The sequence below is a fragment of the Trematomus bernacchii genome, unplaced genomic scaffold, assembly GCF_902827165.1.
Source record: "Trematomus bernacchii unplaced genomic scaffold, fTreBer1.1, whole genome shotgun sequence".
Lineage (NCBI taxonomy): Eukaryota > Metazoa > Chordata > Actinopteri > Perciformes > Nototheniidae > Trematomus > Trematomus bernacchii.
In genome coordinates, this window is record NW_022987807.1 from 791,638 (window position 1) to 804,799 (window position 13,162).

The 13,162-nt window shown below is 40.2% G+C and overlaps 1 protein-coding gene across 1 annotated transcript in view; it reads right to left on the bottom strand.

The window, feature by feature from the left end:
- zdhhc8b (zinc finger DHHC-type palmitoyltransferase 8b) overlaps positions 1-13,162 on the bottom strand; it is a 90,534-nt gene that overhangs the window by 19,762 nt on the left and 57,610 nt on the right. The window contains exon 2 of the mRNA XM_034150883.1: positions 2,175-2,296. Within this exon, the coding sequence (XP_034006774.1) occupies positions 2,175-2,296 (122 nt within the window). The remainder of the gene's footprint in view (positions 1-2,174; positions 2,297-13,162) is intronic.

Sequence of the window (13,162 nt, forward strand, 5' to 3'; positions counted from 1 at the left end):
TATTGTATTTATTCCATCACAGGTCAAATACAGTACGGTACAAATATTTTTCCAAGCACCCTTTGTGCGACTCTGCAGTAAATCAAGCTGTTTCTGAGAGGCTTTGTACTCGGGGCTACCTTCCTGCCACTGAGAGCTTTTTTCTTAGGAGCTGCGGTGGAAAATAACAAGTCTTTCAGCTGATCAAAATGCTCTTTCAGACAAGGTACACATAGCTGCAAGCAGAGACAAATAATTTCACAGTGCAATAATAACTGCCGGGAGATCTAGGTAAGCCGAACACACACACAAGCAGAGAAAGTAGGAGAGAGAGAAAACAAGGTAGAGCTCAGAAATAAACAGTTTTATCAGCACAGATTGTTAGTATGGCTTTCAAGTCTCTTCAAACTGATCGACCAATCCAACACACAAACATCAGATCTGACAGTTTTTTTTCTACAAATGCTTGATGCAATACATATTAAGCTACAAAGCATTGGCCATGTCATACAATGTATATCTACACTGCAGAAATAACACTCAGTTCAGGTTGATAAGGATATGTTGTTGACTAGAACCATGACACACACACACACACACACACACACACACACACACACACACACACACACACACACACACACACACACACACACACACACACACACACACACACACACACACACACACACACACACACACACACACACACACACACACACACACACACACACACACACACACACACACACACACACACACACACACACACACACACACACACACACACACACACACACACACACACAATAGCAAACACAAACACCAACACCAACACTACTCATTTAAATCACTGACACTCGCCCCGATAAGATAATTGCTTGCATAAAGGTCAGGAGGAATATCATTAACATTATGGGCTGTAATGCTTCATGAATACTGAGCGACACAGAAGCATTATGGGGATGCTGATTATCAAACTTTTACACGCCACATTCATCTCTCTGCCTCGTCCTCATTTTGCAGTTTCTCCAAGTAAGAAAATGACAAAGAAACCTCCGTGCCGTACGTCAATGACCTGAATGGAAAAGTGCCTTTCATCCTCAGTGTTACATCTGGATGATGGAGTGATTCACTCGGCAGATGTCACATAATGGCCATGTCATTTCTTCATTTTTTTTTCATTAAAACTTTACTGCAGGGTCTGCTACCGGTGAGATACGACACCCGCAGCTCAGAAGGCTCTTCACCCCTCAGTAGTCTATAAAACACAGCGTGTGTGTGTGTGTGTGTGTGTGTGTGTGTGTGTGTGTGTGTGTGTGTGTCACCTCAGTGGAGGTAGATAACCTGCGCTTTACACAACCTAATGGTTATTACCCCTTTATGAGCAGAGGAAGCTCTTCCTGAAGACAGGTGCTTATCATTTACAAGGGCATTACAAACATCCCCGGGGAAGGGTTCAATCATCATCCCTTCACTGCAGCCTGAGGACTGGAAAAGGCTTTATGTGGATAATAGAGTAAGTCATAAGGAGGGTCACTTTGATATATGTGACGCTCAGAAGGAAGGAGAATACTCATGGTGTTGTGCATAAACATTTATAACGCCATTATCTTAAGATTTGTCAGAAATATTGCAGATTTTTCTGTTGTTTTTCCTAGAATAAAGTTAGATAAAGCATTTTTCACCAGCTACAGGAACTAATTTGTACATTAACAAACATGCTTGTTTTTTATCTGTAATTATTGTTCTTAATTTATACTCTTTAAGTGTGATATTTGAATGTTGTTTTTAGGTTTTTTTTGCATGTAAGGTGTTTATTATTGGAAGAATGGAAGTATCACATACAGAGCATTTGGTCCAACTAGTTCCTGAACAGTGTCCTTCACATGCTGATATACAAGAGAGGGAGTTACACAGTCACAAGATGGAGGAATAGAAAGCAGTATTCAATGTTTACTTCAGATTAGCTCCACGTCAGAAATGATCATGCTTGTCATATGTCTATCTCCATAGAGGCTGAATCATCATGTTAATCACATAGCTATCATATGCCTCAAACCGTCCTGATGCTCTTCTAGGTAATCATACATCCTGTCATGCACACAGCTACAGTTGGGATACCTTTGTTATCATGTGGACTCTGATATTGGAAGAGGACATTCAGTATTTTCCCAACACTTATGCATACTAACCTCGGGGGTAGACGCCAGGGTCCATGAAGGTTGCCATGCTGAAGTTGGCCAACACGAAGAGGAAGACGAGGCCATTGTAGAGCGGCACAGCGGGAGAGATTACCTTCGTCAACCAGGGGCACCTGGAGAGGCAAAAAAGAGACAGAGGTCAGGATGCTGCACGTCACATACATTTGATCTCACATCACAGTCATGTCACATTTTGATAATATGTTGAATTCTGTTTTAGGCTTAGTAGTTAAGACGATTCCCAGACCGTAACTTATTCAAATGCACTCTTTTAACCAAAACCACAGATTTTATTCTAAAGCAATATGAACACAATAACAGAGAGTGACCGGTGGATGCCAGAGCTTGTGACCAACAGAAAACAAAACAAAAATAAGGCGAACAGCTTGAATCACTAATCCTAAAAGTACTGTAATTCCTCGTAAATTACCAGCACAACTGTGAGATTAATTAACTGAAAGGTTGATCCTTAGCATAATAGGCTAGACTTTAGAATGACCTATTTCAAATATATGAGAGTTTTGCAACCAAAGTATTGGACAATCAACTACATGAAATCGGTTTTGAGACATTTCACTTGGACCTTGAACCATAGACTTTATTTAAAGTGGACCTATCATGCTATATTTGAATAATATAGTGTAGGACCATACCTATATAAGGCATATTTATACTTTTTTTTTTTTCAAAATACCAAACAGATCATGCATTTTAGCCATGCCTCATTTTGCTCAATTTGACAATTTCTAGCTCTGTTTTAGCAAGGGCAGATTCAGTGAGAACAGCACCATCTACAGGCCTGGCATATGTACTACAGCGTCTCCAGCTCTTTCGAACGGCAATGGCCGTGGCTGTCTCCTCCTGATTGGTGGAGTTGGCCCAATAGCCGTAGCGCCACCGTCCTGACGTCAGGACAGTGTTCAAATCTGGATCAGTTTTGATCAGATCCGTTGCAGCCCCTTTTTTTAGAGATTTGGGTATGGAGGAAAATAGAGAGGGTTGTGTTTTCTGACACTTGGTGAGTTCCCTGGAACACCGGGGACACATATTCATGTATAAAAGACGTACAAAAGTGCATTTTGCATGATAGGTCCCCTTTAAGAAAAGGACAAAGTCTTGTGATGTAAACCCATTAGTCTGTGGACTACAGTTTTGATGCTGAACAAGACATTATAAGCATTGTGCTGTAGTGAAGAATACCTTCAACTAGCGAGTGAGACCATAAACCAGTTAGCAAAATGTTAACAGAATCCAACGGGATGTCATATCATTTTCTCATAGACTTCTATACGATCTAACGTTTACAAGTCACCCCCTGCTGGCCATTAGAAAGAATGCAAGTTTAAGGCAGTTTTGCATTAGCCTTACTTTTCAGACCCTGAGCTGCTGATGGTTCTTAACAAAATGTCACCATGAGCTTTTAACTTCATTAGCAAAATGTTTACTGAGACAAAAAAACAAAGTGACAAGTAGGGTTTGTTTCTTATAGACTTCTATACAACTGGATTACTTTGCAACCAGTGGAGTCGCGCTCTGCTGGCCGTTAGAAAGAAGGCAAGTTTAAGGCATACTTTTCAAACCCAGAGGTTGCTGCTGGTTCTGTAAACAATATACTGTATTTCAGTCGGGACTAAAGTAATGAACCTTAGAGCATTGCAGTTAGCATGTTTAAAAGTAAAAATCAACCAAACTTGGATTTCACTTTTATTTTGTGTTTCATTCTTGCCTAAAAAGTCTACCTCTGAACTATAGCTGTTGAATTTATGCCATCAAACACATCTGATGCTACTCTCTGCTTGTAAACCCCACCAACCACCTCAATGGAGACCTGTCAGACCAGGCGTTGAGGTTATCTACAGTGAACTTCCTTTATATTCCAACACATTTTGCAACAAGGCTGACCTTCTCCACTGCCTGCAGGTCACAAGTGCTCAGTGCGAAATATTTCACTTTGGAGACAACAAATCACACACACACACACACACACACACACACACACACACACAACACACACACACACACACCACACACACACACACCACACACACACACACACACACGTCTAGAAACTGTGAGCATCCTCGGGCTGTAACTCAGATCGACCATTTGTGCTTCCTCTGTAGAGATGAAACGCCGTCAGAATGAAGATGTGTTAACGCCTTCTGAGTTAAAACACACTGCAGAGAGAGAGAGACCCCGCAGGTCAGAGGCATGCAGAGAATTTATGAATAATAAAGTATCTCGCTATAGAGGGAGGAAGGGGTTTGAAGAGAGAGACCCTTTCACATGTGGTTCCAGGTCTTTTTCTGCCCTTTTGATTATGGCTGGGCAAACATTTACATGATAATGAAATTCCTTTCAGTGGAATCAAATAACCAGATATTGCATTATGTAATTGTCTCTTTTAAATTGATCAAAACAAGCACATACTGACTCAAATGTGTCAGAAAAGTAGACATAAATCTATTTTATATTGATTTATATTACACTTTACCACTTATTTTACCGCGATTAATCAAAAGGACTCCATTTAATATAAACTATTTTGTTGAAATGAATACTTTAAATGTTCATACCTATGATATTGTCATAGTTTAAAGCTTGCAATACTTTATTTATGTTCAACAATATTACATACATTTCTGAATTTAATCAGAAAATACTTTAAATGTATGTTTGATTCACACAGGAGTAAATAAACATTTTATGGAGAGTATTTATTTAATTACCAGTTTTTCTAATCTTAAGTACTTTTCCTTCTTAGTTTTCTTTTAATATATATGTATAGATATATTCCTACTGGTGGTATTTACTGTCTGTTTATTTGTATTTAATTGTATTCCGCTTTTTAACTCATGCGCACAAAACAAAACCATTTCAAATTTGTGAAACAATTAAATATATCTAATCTAAAAAAACATGCTATACCTTTATAGATATAGTTGGTGAGATATATTTGGACAGTCGATCTTTTCCATATTGCTTAATGACGAACACAGTCACTTGCTCTTTTAATAGATACACACACACAGCACGTTTCAAGATTATTCTGATGTCAGAAAGTCCATTTCCTGATCCTCGTGCCCTGAGATCATCCTCAATCCATATCTCCTCCTCTTCTGCTTTGATGAATAATTCAGAGCCGTGGCTGCAGGGAGCCGCTGGGAGAAGATGGAGAGGATGAAGAGGATGGAGAGGATGGAGAGGATGAAGAGGATGGAGAGGAAGGAGAGGACGGAGAGAGGTGGAGAAGATGGAGAGGATGAAGAGGATGAAGAGGATGGAGAGAGGTGGATGAGAGAGGGTGGAGAGGACGGAGAGAGAGATGGAGAGGATGGAGAGGATGGAGAGAGGTGGAGTAACCATCAGCTTTGTGAGGCATATGTGAGCTTAATTCACACTTCCTAGATATCACTGCAGTATATCAGAGCGCTGCTGGGACCAATTCTAGTTTCACTCACGTCACTTTTAGCTCACACATTATTTTATTCTTCAATTAAACATAACAATCATAGTATAAACTAATTAGAGGAAGAGATCCGCCTTTTATAATTGAACAATCACCAGGAAAGTGGCATACTGTCTAGATGTGGAGAAAAAGGAATAAGGTAAAGAAGATTTAAAATTATACTTTTAAGTCTTAATTGATGTTACACACGCCCTTGGGTTGTACCTATAATTGTGTCATAGCAGCTTTGGATGCAGGTAGACAAGGTAAAAACACCTAACACATTGTTTAAAACATGTATCTCTGTCGTCGACAAAATCCCAATTTAATAGTCAGGAAGAAAATGCTAAATCTGCCGGGTGCATGCCTGCAGCTTCACCGTTTGGGAGTCTGAGAGCAGACAGCGTGGGAGGGAGTGTGACGGAGAAAGCTTGATTAGAGCCACAGACTCTGGTTAATTGTGTAGGAGTTAGAAGTAACCACAGAGCACTTATCAACACTGTTTACAAGCCACTTTAACTGCTTGTGTAACCAGGGGCAGACTGGGACTAAAAATCAGCCCGGGACTCATAGGCGGATTTTGCGGAGGGGCAGTGGCTGAAATATGTTACAGCATTACTACGTCGAAAACTGTTCCAATACAAATATTTCGTACATCAATATTTTAATAAGGTAGGACACTGGTTAATAATATTGTAGCGTGTTCAAGTAACCCAGGGATATAGTTATCAAATAAGTATAAGCAGTGGCGACTGGTCATTAGGGGCAGGTGGGGCACAGCCCCACCTAGTGTCAGCAGAAAGTATTACACATAATGATTACAAAAAATGCAAAGAGATGCAAAAAAAGAAATACAAAAATATATAAAATATATTTTAAGGTCATGTTTAATCATCTGATTCGTCTGTACATTGCTGTTTTAGTCTGTGTTCTTCTAATTAGTGTCTACAGTGCCGTTTTGACCCATGTGGGACAAAACCTGACCATGCCCCACCCACTCACTGTCAAAGTGAACGGTGACTGTAAAAACTACACTGCGCATGCTCAGAGTATTTTTCAATGTAATGTGTGTGGCAAAAAAAAAAAGACCAAAGGGGCACAGAGCTGCCATCCCCACCATACGTCATCTCACATCATTCAGAGCTGATTGGCTGTAAGTACGTGTACCGCGAAAAGTGTGCTGTGTGAAGAGGAGACGAGAGAGCTGCAGTGACGCGTCCTAAAACCAGGAAGTAAGCTGCAAAAAAGCAATGAGGTTTCTACATACTGTAGGATTTTAGAAAATAGCTCGAAATAAGATCTGTGGGAAACGTACCTGTTAGATAAATGCACGTTTTGTTCAGCCGGATAACATCCACATGTCTACCCTACTTTTATAATTTTTTTATCATAAATCTATCGATTAGATTTATGATAGACTTTTGAAACTACAAGAAGATAAGGAGGACTTTTACAAAAAAGTTATAGACATTTTTGTCCAGAAGGATAGGCAAATGGACTTCATCTTCAAGTCAAGGTAAGACCGCAATTTTATTGAAAATGGGATCTTACTAAGAGAGAACAATTCAATATTTAAATGATAAAATTACATTTTTTGGGTATCCTTTTGTTGAACTGTCTGTTTAAAATTAATCGAAGCATCAGACAAAAAAAGCTTTTGAAAATAATATTATATTTTGGTTTAGGTCAAAATATAATATTTGTAAACCTGAAGAGTCAGTGCCAGTGCCTCACCAGCCATGAACCTCACTGCACGTCACTGCAGAAGCTTATATATAGACATCTAAGTTTTTTTGTGCCCCACCACTTTTGTACATATAAAAACGCCACTGAGTATAAGATGTGTACAGTTATGATAAGTTTTACAGTTATGTAATGCACTGTTGTTGGGGGTAGAGACCGCCCCTTCCATATGAGTGTGTGTGTACGGCGGGCATGGAAAAGTCAAACTCAGTGCGGTGAGCGCTGGCTTTATTGCTACTGTATCCGTAGCATCCCACGCAATAGTTGGGACTGTGTACTGACGTTAGTAAAAAAGGTTTGCCCTTCCAAGCGCAAATGTCAAACTCCGCCTATGCCGGGACTCTCGACCGGCCCACTTCAGTACCGCCTTCCCACCTCGGTACCGCAAGGCCTAAATACCGCTAGTAAATTGTCAACGGGGGGGGGGGGGGTGCTAGTGACTTATCCGACCGGCCCACCTCGGTACCGCAAGTAAATACCGCTAGTAAATTGTCGACGGGGGCGGCCCACATCGTCCGACCGGCCCACTTCAGTGTGTGTGTGTAACCATGATACTTCGACGGAGCTGAAAAGCCTCCGTATTGTCCATACATCTGGTTTTATAAAGCAGAAGGAGCTCTGACAATCGCAGTGATTTAATGAGTTTGGTTGAGTCCGATCTGGCCAAAGTGTTAGAGGCTCGGAGTCTCCCTGAGGCTCGGAGTCTCCCTGGTAATTAAAATGCATGCTGCAGAGGTAGAGAAGCAGGGCGGAAAAACCTCCAGCCAATTAGCATTTAAAACAGCAGAACATACTGTCGCAACAAGATAACATTCTGAGGAGTAAATGAGATGCAAATCACATTTTAGTCGGGTGAAATAAGGAAAAGAGCAAGGTAAAAACAAAGGATTAAAGAGGGATAATCCACAGCAGGCTGGCAGAGGAGAAACTGTCTCCTCTCTAACCTTAGTGGGATCAATATGAGGCAGAAAGCTGGCAGACTCTCCGTCCACACAGCAGCCTTCAATGTGTCTTCATGCATTAGCATCGTTGAAGCACGAATGAGTTTAGACTCTCATTCTGCAGCTTCACCCATTTCAATATGACTCATGTGTTTTGGTGAGCATTTGTTATCCAAATTGCCTTAGCTTGGCATATGCTTATGACTCAATGTGTGACACAAGGGTCGTAATTTAATGCAAATACGGTGAAATATACTTGGCAGCAAAGTATGACTCTGCAAGAACTGCAGAATATAAACATGAATGACACAGTATGTTGTCATTTATTTAATTTAAGTAGTGTTTCATTATAGCGGACAGAAAGAAAATCCTTACTATGGAAAAGTCATCTGATTTGTGATTAGAGCGAAAGAAAAAGCAACGGTCGCAAACACTTTTGCAAATGACGTCCTCTTTGAAGAAATACAAATCAAAATGGATGAAATGTTGCTCATAGTGCGTACACAGAACATTTTCAACCGCCTGCAGTTTTAGCTCATCGGTTTTGGTTTTATCTTATACTTTAAAGGGGACCTATCATGCAAAATGCACTTTTGTACGTCTTTTATACATGAATATGTGTCCCCGGTGTTCCAGGGAACTCACCAAGTGTCAGAAAACACAACCCTCTCTATTTTCCTCCATACCCAAATCTCTAAAAAAGGGGCTGCAACGGATCTGATCAAAACTGATCCAGATTTGAACATTCCTCTGACGTCAGGACGGCGGAGCTGACCTATCAGGGGAATGAGAGGTTGCCGTGGCATGGTAACAGCATGGTAACACGACGCTCGTAACTCGGCCCCCTCCTTTGCAGGGGGGCGTGGTCAGCTGCAGCGCATGCAAAGACAGGGTGGAGGAGAGCAACATAGAGCGAAATGAGGCATGGCTAAAATGCATGATCTGTTTGGTATTTTGAAAAAGAAAACGTATAAATATACTTTATATAGGTATGGCCCTACAATATATCATTCAAATATAGCATGATAGGTCCACTTTAATGTGCTGCTTCAAATCACACTGCTTTCTTTCACCCCATGTCCAGCTACAACACACTGACAAACAAACCTATCAACTAACCAATGAACACAGTATAGCATTGAGCAGCTCAAGAGACAGATATCTTCATCAGGGGAATCAGTGATGATAAACAAAGGAGTGGGCTTCGGAAAACATGACTCTTTGCGGAAAAAAAATGAACCACAACTTTAGGACGTGATAATATGTCAATCAGGTGATCGTAGCTTCTTCGAATGGTCCAAATATTATAATAATACAAAATAGAAATAGATCAAATTGATGCAGCTTTAGTTAATCTTCCAGTCGTTCATTTCTGTGACAAATTGAGCCGTAGAAATCTGGGTTTCATGATATATTCCTTTAGCAGGAACTACCACGAACTGATGTTGGTTTTATGTAAACTGCAGCTGTGAAGCGGCACTAGCTTCTCGCTCTGTATCCTTCCTCTCTCAGGGGCCTCATCTCATTTGTGGATTACAACGATGCTGCGTCCACACACACACACACACACACACACCATCAGCTTACTGCATGATCTGATAGACTGGATCTCAGCCTTTAGGGTATCTGATAACCTCCTCAGTCGCTCCATCAGTCTCTGGTTGGGTATTCAGATTAAAGACCACACCGTGCTTCTGGCTGACGATAACCCAGATGTCTTTAAAAAAAATCCTCAGCTGCCACCCTAGAAAACGCAGGCTGTTGATTACACTAAATCTGGGAGGAACACTTTGAAATGAAACCTTTAATCCCACTGCCCAAAAGTGTAGAGGGAGGAAACCACTCTGCGGTCGTTGTGAAGTAATAAGGTGTTTGATGAAGGACTTAAAGCTTTTTAAAGAGCAAAGACTGGTCCGCTGGCAGCTTTAAATAGAGCTGTGATAATCAATTAAACAGTGATGGAAATATATATGCAGTCTTCTTTCTTTATTCAACAGCTTTAACTACTTTTCAAATGGAGAACGTCTTCTGCAGAAAGCATACAGAGAGCATATACAATAGTTTTTGTTATTAAATAAACAACCAAATATTCTGAAGTATAATTAGTCCAATAATAAAGTGGTCAATTGGGCTCTGGTGGTTGCACAAAACAAGCACAATAATGTATGATTAACTTTCATACATTTTTCTGTATTGAGTACTATAACTTTCACTATTTTAAGTATATTTTCCCTTATACTCTTACACTTAAGTAACATTTTGAATGCATTATTTGTAATTGGAACATTATTAGCATTTTTACAGTATGGTATTTTCATTAAGGGACCCTATTATGTTCTTTTCTAGGTTCATATTTGTATGTAGTGTCTCTCCTGGGACATGTCTCCATGCTTTAATGTTCACAAAGCTCTTTATTTTTCTCATACTGTCTGTGCTGCAGCACCTCTTTTCACCCTCTGTCTGAAACCAGAGCCAAGTCTGCTCTGATTGGTTAGCTGGCCGGCTCTGTTGTGATTAGTCAACCGCTTAGAGATGTTCCGCCCCTTAGCCTATCACGTACAATGTGTTGGAGCGCTAGCCAAAAGGAGCGCGAGTGTTACATTTTGAAGTCACTGTGTTACAGAAGTTGTAGTGTGTGTGTGAGAGAAACTCCCTCTGGAGGGAGCGCAGAGATCTTAGCCTTTGCAGACCATTTACATGCACTAAAACCTATAGAACCCACTACAGGAGAGTTAAAACCCCAGAAACACAATACAGCCTCTTAAAAGTAAAGGATCTGAATATTTCCTCCATCACTGCATCCGCCATAAAAAGCTTTGCCACTACACACCCCAAAGCAATGTGACTACTCAAATCTGCCTGTGCTTCATTTGCCTGCTTTTGGATCGGAGCAGAAAAAGACGCCTTTGAAGTTTCTCATATCTGTCCTTATAGCAGCTCTGGGAGGAGGCTGTGTGTCTGTGGAGGGCAACGTCTGCACAACCATCAAAGAGAAAACTTGAGTCAATCCAGAGACCTTTGGCCAGCGTCTCTCATGGGTATCAATCAGTCTCTGTAACATGGAGGGAAATAGACTTTTATGAACATTATGCGTCTGACTCGTTCAGCTGTTTAACGTAGGTTTGCAAGGAACTGAAATATGCTTTTATGGTCTTGAATCCAGTTGTTGTGAACACGCAACTTACTGTTACAGCTTTTAAATCCACATCATAATGCCCCCTTTGTTAAAAATTAAGGAAATCAAAGAAGACAGTATGCCTCCTGCCACTCATCAGCGGAGATAAGCTGGTTGTGGTTAAAGGCAAAACATATTGAACCATATTTCAACAAGAGAGGGCAGTGAAACACTTATTTTCAGCCTTGTATTAAATTAAAGATAATACAAGTGTTGCTTGATTTCTGAATGAGAATATAAGAGGAAGTATTAAAGTTAATTAGGATCTAAACACAGGAAACAAATAGTTCTTAGTCAATATTACAGAAAAGGGCCTCAAAGCTAGACTGAAGGAACATTTCATTCATTTCTTTTTCGTCAAACAATCTTGAAATTACCTTCACGTACTTCTGTGACTAATAACTTCTTTCAAAAGAGGTGTATTCTGCAGAAAACATTCAATATCTCAGCTTATCACCTATTATCACTAAAGCCTTCATCTGCCTGTAATGCCTGAGAGCATGAGTGACACCTCTAACCCTCCTCTGGGAGCACTCACAGTAATGTGTTCAGAAGTGAGAACAACATCACATTGATTATTTCATTTATGCTGAACCCAGTGGGAGTCACACGCATGTAGGAGGCCTCCTGCAGAGACCCAGTGAGGCTGAATCTGTAGGACGGAGACATTTCACCCTACAGGAGGGGAACTTCCATTATGATTTGAAGAAAAAGGGGATTCTATGTAGAAATGCAGGGGAAGGTTCAGTGCATTATTAAAGGACACTTATATTATTTTAACCCTTAGATGCACGAGTGATGGACCCTACACTCGTTCATAAGTGGGTAAAAAAGGACCCGTATTAGAATAATATGTGTTTTTATGCCATTTTTGTCATTTTGGTTAAGAAAAATCACTTGTATAATATTTAGTATTATATTTTGGTTCACACTAGAAATATTTTATATTTAAATTTTGTTTACATTTAGAAAAAACAAAATTCCATAGAAAATGCATGCGGGTCATTTTTGACCCACTTATGGAAGCTTGGGGTAGTAATACAAAAACTACAATTTCTTAAAATGTATACAATTTAAATTAAAAGTTTGACTGGCATGATATCCAAAACGTTTTTTGAGGAATAGCTGGAATATGAAATGATAAAAAAATGTAATTACAAAGATACTCTAAGAAAACCACCTCACCGGGTCAAAAAAGACCCACTTATGCATCTAAGGGTTAAGGGGGTTTTCTCTGTCCTGTAGTGTGTTATGTGGGTTTTAGTGCATGTAAATGGTCTGCAAAGGCTGAAATCCATGTCCAAACGCCTCCTTTGGACTTCTTTGTTTACTTCTGTAACATAGAGACATCACTTACACTTGTGCTCCTATTGGCTAGCGCTCCAACACATTTTACGTGATAGGCTAAGGGGCGGGACATCTCTAAGCTGTTGACCAATCACAACAAAGCCGCCCAGCTAACCAATCAGAGCACACTGGGCTATTAAGTAATGGTCATCACATCCAGTTTCTATATCTTCTGAAGTGTTCACTTCCCTCTTGTGAAAGTTGGATCACGATTGACTTTCAAAACTAGTTGTGATGTCATAAAATCATGCTTTACGTCTTAAACTCTAGCCACTGACACCCCTTGGCTGTATTTCAACTCCAAGCGAAATGTAATTTGCATATT